Source organism: Meleagris gallopavo, chromosome 28 (assembly GCF_000146605.3).
Source record: "Meleagris gallopavo isolate NT-WF06-2002-E0010 breed Aviagen turkey brand Nicholas breeding stock chromosome 28, Turkey_5.1, whole genome shotgun sequence".
Taxonomy (NCBI): domain Eukaryota; kingdom Metazoa; phylum Chordata; class Aves; order Galliformes; family Phasianidae; genus Meleagris; species Meleagris gallopavo.
In genome coordinates this window covers 3,599,519-3,610,375 of record NC_015038.2, presented here as the reverse complement: position 1 = coordinate 3,610,375, position 10,857 = coordinate 3,599,519, and the positions used below count along the sequence as shown (strand labels likewise).

The window sequence follows — 10,857 nt, the reverse complement described above, 5'->3', positions numbered from 1 at the left end:
TGCAGGGATGGGACACCAGGGTGGTCCCCTCAGTAACCCCGATGGCTGGGCTGTGCCCCACACAGGGGCTGAGACCCCCGGGGGCTCCTGATGTCCACCTGCTGCCAGCCCAGGGTGTTGGGGTTGGTTCTACTGAGGTGGGGGGGGGGGAGGAGGGGACACAAAGGAATGCAACTGGGGGGGGCTCCTCCATAGGGAAAGCCCCCAGGTGTGCACAGCGGGGCTCCCCACACTGTCCATCCCTCTCCCCCAGGTTCCCTCTGTGAGTTCTACCCCTCGGGGTGACCCACAGCACTCGGTTCCATCCTCATGTGCCCCCCCTCTCCACCCCTCTGTGGGATGAGCACCTTTCAGTGGGGATGGGATGGCAGTACTTGAGAATAGCAGGACGGACTTGTCCCCCGGAGCACGCAGCAGCAGTGGGGGGGCAGGGAGGGAACCCCCATGTTTAGAGCTGTGGCTCCATCCTCAGGGCTGCATGGGGAGGAAGGGGGAGGGAAGGGATTGCATTGGAAGCAACGAGGACAAGATTTGGGTTTGCAAATGGATTCCTGAGAGTCAGGGCTGCAGAGAGACATGATGGCAGCCTCCGAGATGCGCACCAAGCGGGGGTCCTGCAGTGCTCCCCTCCCCTGCTCTCACCCCCCATACCCCCACTATCCCACAGCGTGATGAGAAACCCCAGCCTTCATCCCCTCACTGCGAGACCAGGGGCTCCGTGCTCCCCTAACCCCCACCTCTCCCCTCCAGGCATCGAGAAAGGCTGCAAGGCCGAGTGCCACGCAATGCCCGCTGCCTGCCGCCCCTCCTGCAAAGCCCCACTGCTGGCATCCCCCCCCCTGGGCAGCCCCCTGCTCCCCGAGCCCCCTCCTCTGGGTAGGAGCAAGAGCAAGAAGCGGAGGAACAGGACGACCTTCAGCACCTTCCAGCTGGAGGAGCTGGAAAAGGTCTTCCAGAAGACTCATTACCCCGACGTGTTCGCCCGCGAGCAGCTGGCACTGCGCACAGACCTGACCGAGGCCAGGGTGCAGGTATGGGGCTGGGGGGCCCAGGGGGAGGGATGCCTTCCTCTGCCTGAAGAGGGGATGCTGAGATCAGAAAGGCCCTGACTGAGATCAGAAAGGCAAACCCACCCCGTTGCCACAGGGGTGTTGCATGGCCTGGCCTCAGCTCTTCCTTTGTCCCATCCAAAATGTAGGGCAAGAGCCCACCTCGGGGCATGGGAAAGCAGAGGGGCACCCGACGGGGAGGGCAGGAAAAGGGGGGAGGGGTGCATCCCAATACCACGTCCTCCTTTCTGGGGGAGGACCTGACACGGGAGTCCCAGGCACAGAGGGGACAAGCAGGTGGGTCATCCCAACCCCAAGAGCCTCACCCTATACCAAAACCAAGGAGAAAAGCAGAGAACACGGGCCTGGCACCCGCCCTGCATGGGCTCTTCCTGCTGGGTCAGCCGGGGGGAGTTCCCAATTCCTCAGCCCCCACCTCTGCCCCCAGGTCTGGTTCCAGAACCGAAGGGCCAAGTGGAGGAAACGGGAGCGTTATGGGAAAATCCAGGAGGTGAGAACCCCCCGTTGCACCCCACATCACCACGCTCGACCCCAAGCTCTGCAGTCACACCGCCCCCCAGCAAGGCAGAGAGCACTTCACCTCCTCACTTTGCCGCAAAACTGCCTTTTTTCTTTTCCACCAAACACTAAAAAGCATAAAAAGAACCTAAAAGCAACCAGCTCTGTGCCCCCCCCACCCCTCCCCGTGACTGCTGCGTGGCACAGGGGCAGCAGCAGCACCAGAACATGAGGCTGGGGGCTTCCATGAGGGTCCCCACACCACAAAACTCCCAAGTCAGTGCTGCCAGGAAGGAGATCCCCATCAGGATTCACTCCCCACCCAACTGAAGGAAAGCAAAGGCAGCCCTTGGTTGCACGCTGCGGGCATGGGGGGGGATTCAGGATGTGGGGTGTGGATGATCGATGCAGTGCCCACCGTCACTCTGGGGTCTTGGCTCCTTTCTTCCAGCTGCAGAACAACCTGTGGCCGAGTTCTGGCAGCCCTGCAGGGCCCTGCCTCGTGTCCCCCGACAGCGTCCCATCGCCGTGCGTGTCTCCGTACCCCCACACTCACACCAACATCACCAGCTTTGTGGGCATCCCTGCCTCTCCCGTCCACCCCCCCGGCATCAACAGCCTCTACTCCCTGCACGGCCTCACCCCCCCGAGCCTCAGTGCCCCCCAGTTCGAGCCACCACCATCGGAGAATGACTACAAACCTCCCACCCTGGTGACGCTGCGGATGAAAGCCAAGGAGCCGGGCAGCCTGCTGGGCTGGGCCACGTAACCCCTGCATGGGACACAGCCCCCATGGCAGCGTGGTCCACGCATCCCTCCTGCATCCCAATCTGCCACATTGCTGCAGCCCGGCCCTCTGCATCAGGACCCTCCCTTCAATGGGGGAACGGGGGGAGCAGAGCTCAGCCCAGAGCAGCTGGGGTCTGATAGAGGGGGCTGTTGGCTTTGCCCAGCGTCTGCACCACGGAGGTGCGGGGAAATCACTCCTAAACCCCAGCTGCAGAGCACACAGCATCCCAGCACCCGTCCTGCCCAGACCCCAATGGACAGCTGGGGCAGGCGGGGGGAATGAGTGCTGGGAGAGGGGGATCGCTGGGGGTAGAGGAAAGGCTGGGGGCAGAGCCAGCCCACCCTATCACGATGCCCACCCCAGGCTAAAGGAGCCCTCAGAGCTTCCCTGCACCTCAGCCAAAAAACCCACACCAAAACATCGATCCCAACTCTGCCCCCAGCTCTGCTGCATCCCGATGTCAGAGAAGGAAAGTGGGGACCCCCCAGGAGGGGCCCAGCCTTCACCACCAGCTCCATTTGGGTCAAAAAACACCCAAACCCAAAAGTTTCTGTGCAAAAGCCCCAAAAACTGGGCCACAGGGAACACAGCCCCATGGGGAGACCCATGCTGCTCCACAGCCCCCTCCCACCCACAGAGATTTTGCTCCCTTATAAACAATAAAACCCCACTTTTAGGAACCTGATTTCTTCCCCCGTGCTGCTGCCATGAGGCTGGAGGGACGCAGACAGAGGCGGACCACACTCAGCTCAGGGCTATCACGAATATATATATGTATATATATTATATATGTACAGCTCATCCACCCCACCCAGCGGGGTGAGGGAACACTGCAGCCTCCAGCCCCACCACCACTGCACTCCCACCCCCCCTCCATTGCCCAGGGGGGGCACACAGCCTTGGTGTTCCTATCACAGCACCCAGCGACCCACAGCGGCACCAAAGGACCCCTCTCTGCCCCACTGGCTCCTGTATGGGGTGAAGCACGGCGCAGCCTGGAAGGAGGCAGAGGGGCTGGATGGACTCTCAGATCCCTCCCAGCCCTGCTGCAGGAGGCCAGGCACCCACGGCCCCCCCCCAGCACCCGAGGCTTTGCCCCCCTAACCTCCAACCTCTCCCCAAACAACCCCTGCTGCATTCCCACGAGGCCATCATCACTGCAGCAGCTCCTCCCAGGAGATGGGCCTGGAGAAGACCTCCCGCTCCAGCCACAGGTCGTAGTTGACCTGGAAATCCTCGGGCAGCTCCACTCGCTGGCCCAGCACGCTCTGCAGGCAGTTGTCCACAGGCAGAAAGTCGGGGTTGCTGTGAGCCCGGTCGTAGCGGCGCGAGTTGAAGCGTTCAATGCTGGCACGCAGGGCGCATTCCTCTGCCTGGAAGTCCCATGGTCGGGCATCCAGGTCTGCGAGGAGAGAAGAGGGCATCAGAGGACAGCCGGAGCTCTTTGGGCCACCAAATCCCCCACGATGAGACCTGGCAAACCCCCCCAAAGCAGCATGAGGAGGCACAGGGCCAGCAGTCGCCATCAGCTCCAACACCAGCAGTGCCAGCACCGCACATCTCCCCCCACAGCCCAGACCTGGGGCTGCACAGGCTCTGAGCAGCAGCACGACAGGACAGCTCTGGCACGAGGACAGCAAGCGACAGGGCACTTTGTGGTGGCTGCAGAGGACGTACCGTTGCCATAAGCCCAGTCATCGTTCAGGCGGTGCCGCACTTTCTGGTAGATGGCAGACATGGTCTTCATGTTGCTCTTCCTCCACTGCCGACCCAGGTATTTGGTTTGCACTTTGAGCAGCTTCAGCACGTAGAGCTGCATCATGGCCTGCTTCACCTTCAGTGCCCGCTTCAGGATGGGTGCTGACTTGAACACCACCAGCATCTGTGGGGACAGCCGGGGATGGGGGGGTGACACGGCCGAGATGGATGCAGGGCATCCCTGCTGCAAAGTGCCAGCCCCCTCCAGCACACAGACCTTGCTGTGCAGCATGCACACTCCCCCTTCCTCCCCCCCGGCGCTCTCCCACTCCACAGTGAGGCCTGGGTGCAGTGCAAGGCCCCAGCCCGGCCCCCAGCCCTCACCATAGTGCGGGAGTGCTTCCACTTGGTCAGCTTGTTGAGGATGCGCAGCAGGTTGATGCAGGAGAACAGATTCCTCCAGCAGAACTGGTTGTTGTCTCCTGCCTCCTGCAGGAAAGGAGAGGCAGAAGCAAGTCATGAGAGCGGGGATGCTGAGCTGAAAAGCTGTGCTGCTCCAAAGTCCCCAAGCAGCACCACGCAGCACACAGCCAGGAGACACCCACCAACCCAAGGGCACCCACAGAACAACCAGCGACACCGGGGACCGAGCAGTGCTGAGGCTGCCAGGGATGGCTGCTGGAGCCTTGCTGCCTCCCCAGACCCCCTGGAAAGCACTGCAGGGTGCTGGGAGACTGCAGAGAAGGGAGCAGCATACCAGGCTCTCTGCTGTCAGCTCCGGCAGCTCGTGCACCACACAGTACGGGTAGTCCAGGACTGAAATGCTGGAGAGAGGAGAGGGGTGTCACGCTGCTCCCACAGACCCCACCCTGTGCAGGGGCAATGCAGTCCCATGCCTGGGTCTGCCTGCAGCCGGGGTGGGGGGATTGTAGAGGGAGAAAAGCAAGCAGGAACCTCTCCCCATAATCCCCTCCACTACCTGTTCTTGGCAGTGATGTAGGACATGATGTTCTGGTTGAAGAACTTCAGGATGAGAGGGATGCAGTTGGCGAAGACCAGATGCTGGGCCATGTACTCAAACTGGGGAGAAAAGCCACATGGGTGGGTGAATGCAGACCCATTCCGGGTGCTGCCCACCCCCAAAGCTTGGCCAGACCCTGGCCCAGCTCACCTGGTAGATGTGATTCAGTTTGAAGTGCTTGAGCAGGAGGAGCAAAACGGCAGAAATGGCTTTGACGATGATCTCCTTGTGCCGATTGACATCCACCCCCAGCTTCATGCTCTGCAGCACTGTGGTCCTGGGGCACACAGAGAGATGCTTGGCCTGGGGCAGTGCCTGTACCCATCCAGCCTCACCCTGGAGGCATCTGCAGGCATTTCTGCCATTCCCTGGGCTACCAGCAGGCACCTGCAGACAGTTCCTGGAGCAGTGCACGCTTCCCAGCACACCACCAAGCTGAAGATGGTCATACCACCCAAGAAACCTTAGCAGAAAGCCAGCCTACACCACCCAGCCTGGCTCCATCCAGCTCCCCCCTCCATTCCTATTAGCACCGACAGCCTCTTTGGTCACTCACGGCATCTCCTCCGGCAAGACGTCTGCCAGGATGTTGATGGAGTCCGTTTTGGCTTTGGAAGTGGGGGCTGCAGCAAGGAGGATCTTCAGCAGAGCAATCTGGAAGAAAGGGAGAGATGGAAAATTGGACAGGGGAAATCAACCACAGGCCACTCTCCCCAGCAAAGGATGGTGGAAGCGATGTATTTGTTGGGAGGGAAGAAAATCTGTGAGTGGGGCTGAAAAGGGACAGAGCAGCGAAGGGAGACCTCAGGGTGAGGCACCCCCAGATCAGCTTCAGGAGGATGGAGCAGAGCCCAGGGGGCCCGCACTGCTCACCATGTACTGCGGCAGGCTCGGCAGGAGGCCCTGGTACAGGATCTCAGCAGGGACTTGCTCCACTTCTTCTTCCCCCTGGTGCCAGGAGAGAGCAGATAACCTCATCCCAAGAGCAAATACCAGCTGGTTCAGCCCCAAGCACTCTGAGGATACCTCCAGCTCCTGCCCAATGCCCCCTCGCACACCCAACCCTCTCTTTCCTCCTTCCCCAGTGAGCTGCAGAGCAGCTCAAAGCAGCCAAAGCATCCCCAGCTCCACCTGGGAGCTCCATCCTGTCCCCATCTGCACACTTACCCCAGAGAGTGGGGAGCGTAAATACTCATCCTCCATGTGCACCTGCACCTCTGCGATCGATGTGTACTTGTGCTGCAAACAGAGAGAAGGGGGATTCACACCACAGGCCCCCACTAATGCCACACAGCACAGCTTGGGGCTGCCTCTGTTATTCCTGTTGCAGTGGTGACTAACAGACAGGGAGGCAGAGGAGGAGGAACTCAGCAGCAGACTCACCTGCTTCAGGGTTCGGATGCTCTCGTGGATGGGCCTGGGCAAACCCACCACAGTGTTGGTGTCACTGGAGAGAAGGGAAAAAGTTGGGCTGTGTGCAGACAGCAGCAAAGCTGAGTGCTCCCAAGGGTAGGTCAGAGACCAGCGCTCAGAGGAGAAGTGTGACAGCCCCCAGTGCAGCAGCCTCTGCTGCAGCCCCCTCCCCAACTCCCCCGAAATGAGCAGCTGCCCAGCCTGGCTTTGCAGGCACCCACCTGCCCAGAGTGTAGCCAATGAACTTGCTGCGACTGGACTCCAGGAACATCTCAATGTCCTTCTCTCTGCAGCAAAAAGACAAGAGGAAAAATAACATCTTCTTGTCGACCTTGCCCAGAGAGGCTGTGAAGACTCCTTTTCTCCTTCAAAAGCCTCCTGGACGTGGTGCTGGGCTCTGTGTCCCTGCCTTGAGCAGGGATGGAGCCACTGAACTCCAGAGGCCCCTTCCAACACCGATCATTCGGTGATACAGCCCAATTCCCAGGCACAGGGCACAAGAATAACCCTGTGGCCAGACAGAGAGATGGTGCTGAGCCCACTTTGACAACAGAACAGCCACCAAAGCGATCACCCGACCAACCACCCATCTCCACCACCTTCCCAACACCTCTGCTTCAGCACAGTACGCTATTAAAGTCTCTGTTTTCCTCTCCCTGCAGCTCAGCCTCTGGACTCACCGGACTTTGGGCGCCCAGGGCAGCCCCTTGGGGCAGGTGATGCGGTCGCTGGGGGGATGCTGGGTGGGTGGAGGCATCACCTCATCTCGTTCGAGGGGGAAGGTCTCTCCCTCCAAGCTGTTGTCATCATCATTTTCTTCCTCTTCCTCACGGGAGTCGTCAGCTTTGTACGGGTCCCTCTCGTTGAAGGCATCGAGGTTATCCTGCTTAATCAGGGCCTGGAGAGAGCAGGGCAGGAAGGTGGGTTCTGTTCCATGCAGATGAATACCCCAGGTACGGACTGCTCCAAGATCACATCCTGAGCCCATCTGTCCCCTGGTTCACATCCCTGTCCCCAGCTCTGCCCTCACCTTGTGCTCCCGCCGGCCTCGTTTCTGCTGCTGCTCAATCAGGTCAGATGCTGACGCTGGTGGGGACGCAGCTCTCATGTTGCGGATGACTTTAATGCTGTCCTCTGGGAGTGGTGGGAGGCCCAGGACCTCCCTCTTCTCTGCCTTCATGCTCTGGAGCTCCTCAAAGCCCCCCAGGGTGCACTGCAAGGGACACAACGGCGCCATGAAGGTGGGAATCCTCCACACGTGGCACTAAGGGATTCTCCCCAGATCCTCTCTCTGTGAGTCCCAAATGCTTTCCCATGGTGTGAAACAAGATCTGTCTGTCCCCATGTTCCTGTCAGGCATCCACAAAGGAGGTGTCTGGATCTTCTCCTTTGGACCCCAACTGGGGAATCTACTTTGCTCCCTCCTTGGAAGCCAGCTCCAGAGACCAATATATCATGCTTTCCTACAGGGTGAAATCTGGGAAGTTTCTATTCACACACAGATAAATGCCAGGAATTAGAGAATGGAGCAATTACAGGCAGCTGTGAGTGGGCAGCAGTTCCTCTGCTAAAGGTAGAACTGCAAGACACACACTGGCCCAGCCCACATCCTCTCCCTTACCAGCACAGTCTTCCAGAGCAAAAGCAGCACCTTCTTCATGGGGAAGTGTGGAGCGTGGCCACTGCAGAATTTGGTCACCATCCCAAAGAGCATGACAGAGAAGGGCTCGTTGTTGTACAGAGGGGCTCCTGGAACCAAACAGCAGGGACAATCAGGCTCTCCTCACCCTGCTGCACATCAGACAGTGCCTCCCACAGCCCAGCAGGCTCTCACCCCCACCTCTGAGGTCCTCATCTCACCCCAGGCAGCTCCACTGCTCCCTGTCCTCACCTGCTCCAAGTTTCAGCACTAGCAGAAACCAACCCTGAGCTGCCAGCCCCTTCTACCCGAGGCCCAGAGCCAAAACCCACCTCCCCCACTTCCTCTTCAGCCCTGAGAACCTCCATCCCACCCTCCTGCACAAGCCTGGGCTCCTCACCCAGCTCTGCTCGGAAGGTCTGTCGCATGCTCTTCCACTCAGCCTTGTCCCCCTCAGCCTCCTGCCGGACCGTCTCCACGATCAGATACATGATGTTCAGCAGCACCCTGCCCAGAAAAGAAGATTGGGCTGAAAACCAGAGGCTGGGATGAGCTACAATGCAATGCTCTGGGGGAAGGCTTGGTCTGCCACAACCACAGCCCACCTCCACCCACCCTCTCCACAGTGGGGAACCGGGGCTTGTGCACTGGGGAAAAAAGCAAGCCAACAAACTCTTGTCTCCCCTCTCCTCAATCCCTCACAGCATCTCCTCCTGCAGAGCCCTGCTCCATACCTCAGGTCCGTGCTGTCAGCCAGGGAGATAGCAGGCTTCCTCACGGCACTGCTGCAAGCCGCGCTGTTACTGCCGAGAGAAAACAGCTTCAGTGGTGCTCCTGAAGCATTTTAACTCTGCCACGAGCAATGCACGTGTCAGAATCAAAGCCTGGAGTAAACGCTACTGCAACAAGTCCCCCGTCAACCAGAGGGGGAACGCAGCTGTTTCATTTGCTGCCAGACAGCACGGCTCTTGAAGAGCTGCTGCATAGATCTGGTGTGTCATACGTATCCACCTACAACAATGCAAGACATTCAAGTGGCTGCTGGAATCAGAACGGGAATAGAGCAGAAAGAAGGCAGGGGACAACACAGCTGCCACCAACTGGAGGAATCTTTGCCCAGAGCAGAGCTTCAGAGCAGCTCCTGAAGCACCTGCCCCCACCACTCACTCAATCTCCATGTTCAGCAGCTCCACCAGCGCGTTGAACGTCCCCACTTCCAGCAGCAGGAAGATGTTGTACCTCATCCAGGCCTGCACTTCAGCCTCAGAGCCACACTCTCCAAACGTGCCTGCAACGACACCCTGAGTGGATCCCAAAGCCCTCCTGTGCAGCAGCACGCTTTGCAGAGGGACAGAGAATTACATCTTTAATGCTAAGGCAGGAGATCAGATGCAGAGGACAGAACTGCTTTCTTGCAGGCAGCGAAGCCCCAGTCTATCCATTGCAGACTGCTGAGCTTTGAACCACGCTCCTACAAACTGCCCAGTTCCTCTGACAATAAGTTTAGCTCCAGACGCACAAGGTGAAATACAAGATTCATTACCCACGTTTAGCAGCAAGGCAAAGGCCTCCAGCCCAACATCAGGACGTACCTTGGGCAACATAAAGGATTGCTCGGGCAACCCTCAGCCTCTTCTCTCGTGCTGTGACCTCCAGCCCGTCCAGCAGCCGCATGGCGTGGGTGCGATGCTGCTTCTTGTCCAGCTCTGTCCATTTCTTGTCCCGCACTGCAAAGCCAAAGCAGCCAAGCTGAGGGCATGCAGCACCTCTGCCCGTGCTCCGGGTACAAACATCACGTGAAAAGCTCAGAAGGATTTGGTACGATGGAACACGGGGCTGCCCCAGCAAGAAAGGTCGTCCTGGGAACAGCATGTAGGCACGTGGGATCGGGGCAGAAGGGCTGTCTGCTGCCTCTCATCACGCAACCAGACAAATCCCATCTAGCCAAACCGGTGCTGGCAGCTGATGGGAAATGAGTTGGATGCTCACGCTGCCGCCAGCATGTTCCAGCACAGCCATGCTGGCACCACGGAACCTCTCAGTCACTAACACAGCAAACGCTGAGCACTCTGGATGTGGCAAACTGCGCTCCAGGGCCAGCCCACGTACATAACGAGACCTCCAATACAAACCACACCAACACCATCGCTGCCTTCACAAACTGTCTGACGCAGCATCAGCACATCCAGCCCCGTGGGTGCCCCAGGAGACCCCCATCTCCGAGGGAAGGGTCTCACCATGGATCCTGAAGTCCTCCTCAAAGCACTTGCGGTTGAGCAGGAACTCCGGGCCCTCCGTGTAGCTGTACAGCTCTGCCAAAAGAACGCAGAGGAGAATCAGCACACTGCCGGATAATGCTGCGACCCACAGAGGTTAACTGCTGCTCAATGTCAGACGAGGGAAGTGCAAAAAGTACAGCCAGCACACGGCAAAGAAACACTCGCTGTACAGTACTGCATCTCTTCTAACACGAACGAGGTATTTAAAGACAACAAAGCGACGCTGGAGGCAACAGAACTCCTTTAGTCGTCATCAGGGAAAAGGAATCACGGCTGATCAATGGACCCACGAGGACCAGCCCCTTACCAGACAGCTCTGCTGCCCACTTATCGGTGTCTGCATACTCAAACTCCAGGTCCGGGGACTCCGAGTAGCCCTGAGAGCAGAAGAATTCAGCTCAATTACAGCTCGCTTCCCAAGGAAAGCCCGACCCTCGGCCGTCCGCCCG

At 58.9% G+C, this 10,857-nt stretch overlaps 2 protein-coding genes across 2 annotated transcripts in view; one reads left to right on the top strand and one right to left on the bottom strand.

Moving 5' to 3' along the window:
* The first annotated feature begins 785 nt into the window (after positions 1 to 785).
* On the top strand, positions 786 to 3,046 carry ALX3 (ALX homeobox 3). The gene is made up of 3 exons (XM_010724309.2): positions 786 to 1,031; positions 1,498 to 1,605; positions 2,020 to 3,046. The coding sequence occupies exons 1-3, from the start codon at positions 786 to 788 to the stop codon at positions 2,335 to 2,337; spliced, it is 672 nt and encodes a 223-aa protein (XP_010722611.1). The 3' UTR covers positions 2,338 to 3,046.
* A 61-nt stretch (positions 3,047 to 3,107) lies between these two features.
* STRIP1 (striatin interacting protein 1) overlaps positions 3,108 to 10,857 on the bottom strand; it is an 8,743-nt gene continuing 993 nt past the window's right edge. The window contains exons 3-22 of the mRNA XM_010724308.3: positions 10,716 to 10,805; positions 10,367 to 10,441; positions 9,722 to 9,856; positions 9,297 to 9,417; positions 8,864 to 8,932; positions 8,530 to 8,636; positions 8,112 to 8,239; positions 7,521 to 7,703; positions 7,171 to 7,388; positions 6,712 to 6,777; positions 6,461 to 6,524; positions 6,245 to 6,316; positions 5,951 to 6,025; positions 5,634 to 5,731; positions 5,228 to 5,354; positions 5,036 to 5,136; positions 4,814 to 4,880; positions 4,441 to 4,545; positions 4,036 to 4,240; positions 3,108 to 3,760 (exon numbers count right to left, since the gene is read on the bottom strand). Coding sequence (XP_010722610.1) covers positions 3,513 to 3,760; positions 4,036 to 4,240; positions 4,441 to 4,545; positions 4,814 to 4,880; positions 5,036 to 5,136; positions 5,228 to 5,354; positions 5,634 to 5,731; positions 5,951 to 6,025; positions 6,245 to 6,316; positions 6,461 to 6,524; positions 6,712 to 6,777; positions 7,171 to 7,388; positions 7,521 to 7,703; positions 8,112 to 8,239; positions 8,530 to 8,636; positions 8,864 to 8,932; positions 9,297 to 9,417; positions 9,722 to 9,856; positions 10,367 to 10,441; positions 10,716 to 10,805 — 2,354 coding nt within the window. The 3' untranslated portion in view covers positions 3,108 to 3,512. The remainder of the gene's footprint in view (positions 3,761 to 4,035; positions 4,241 to 4,440; positions 4,546 to 4,813; positions 4,881 to 5,035; positions 5,137 to 5,227; positions 5,355 to 5,633; positions 5,732 to 5,950; positions 6,026 to 6,244; positions 6,317 to 6,460; positions 6,525 to 6,711; positions 6,778 to 7,170; positions 7,389 to 7,520; positions 7,704 to 8,111; positions 8,240 to 8,529; positions 8,637 to 8,863; positions 8,933 to 9,296; positions 9,418 to 9,721; positions 9,857 to 10,366; positions 10,442 to 10,715; positions 10,806 to 10,857) is intronic.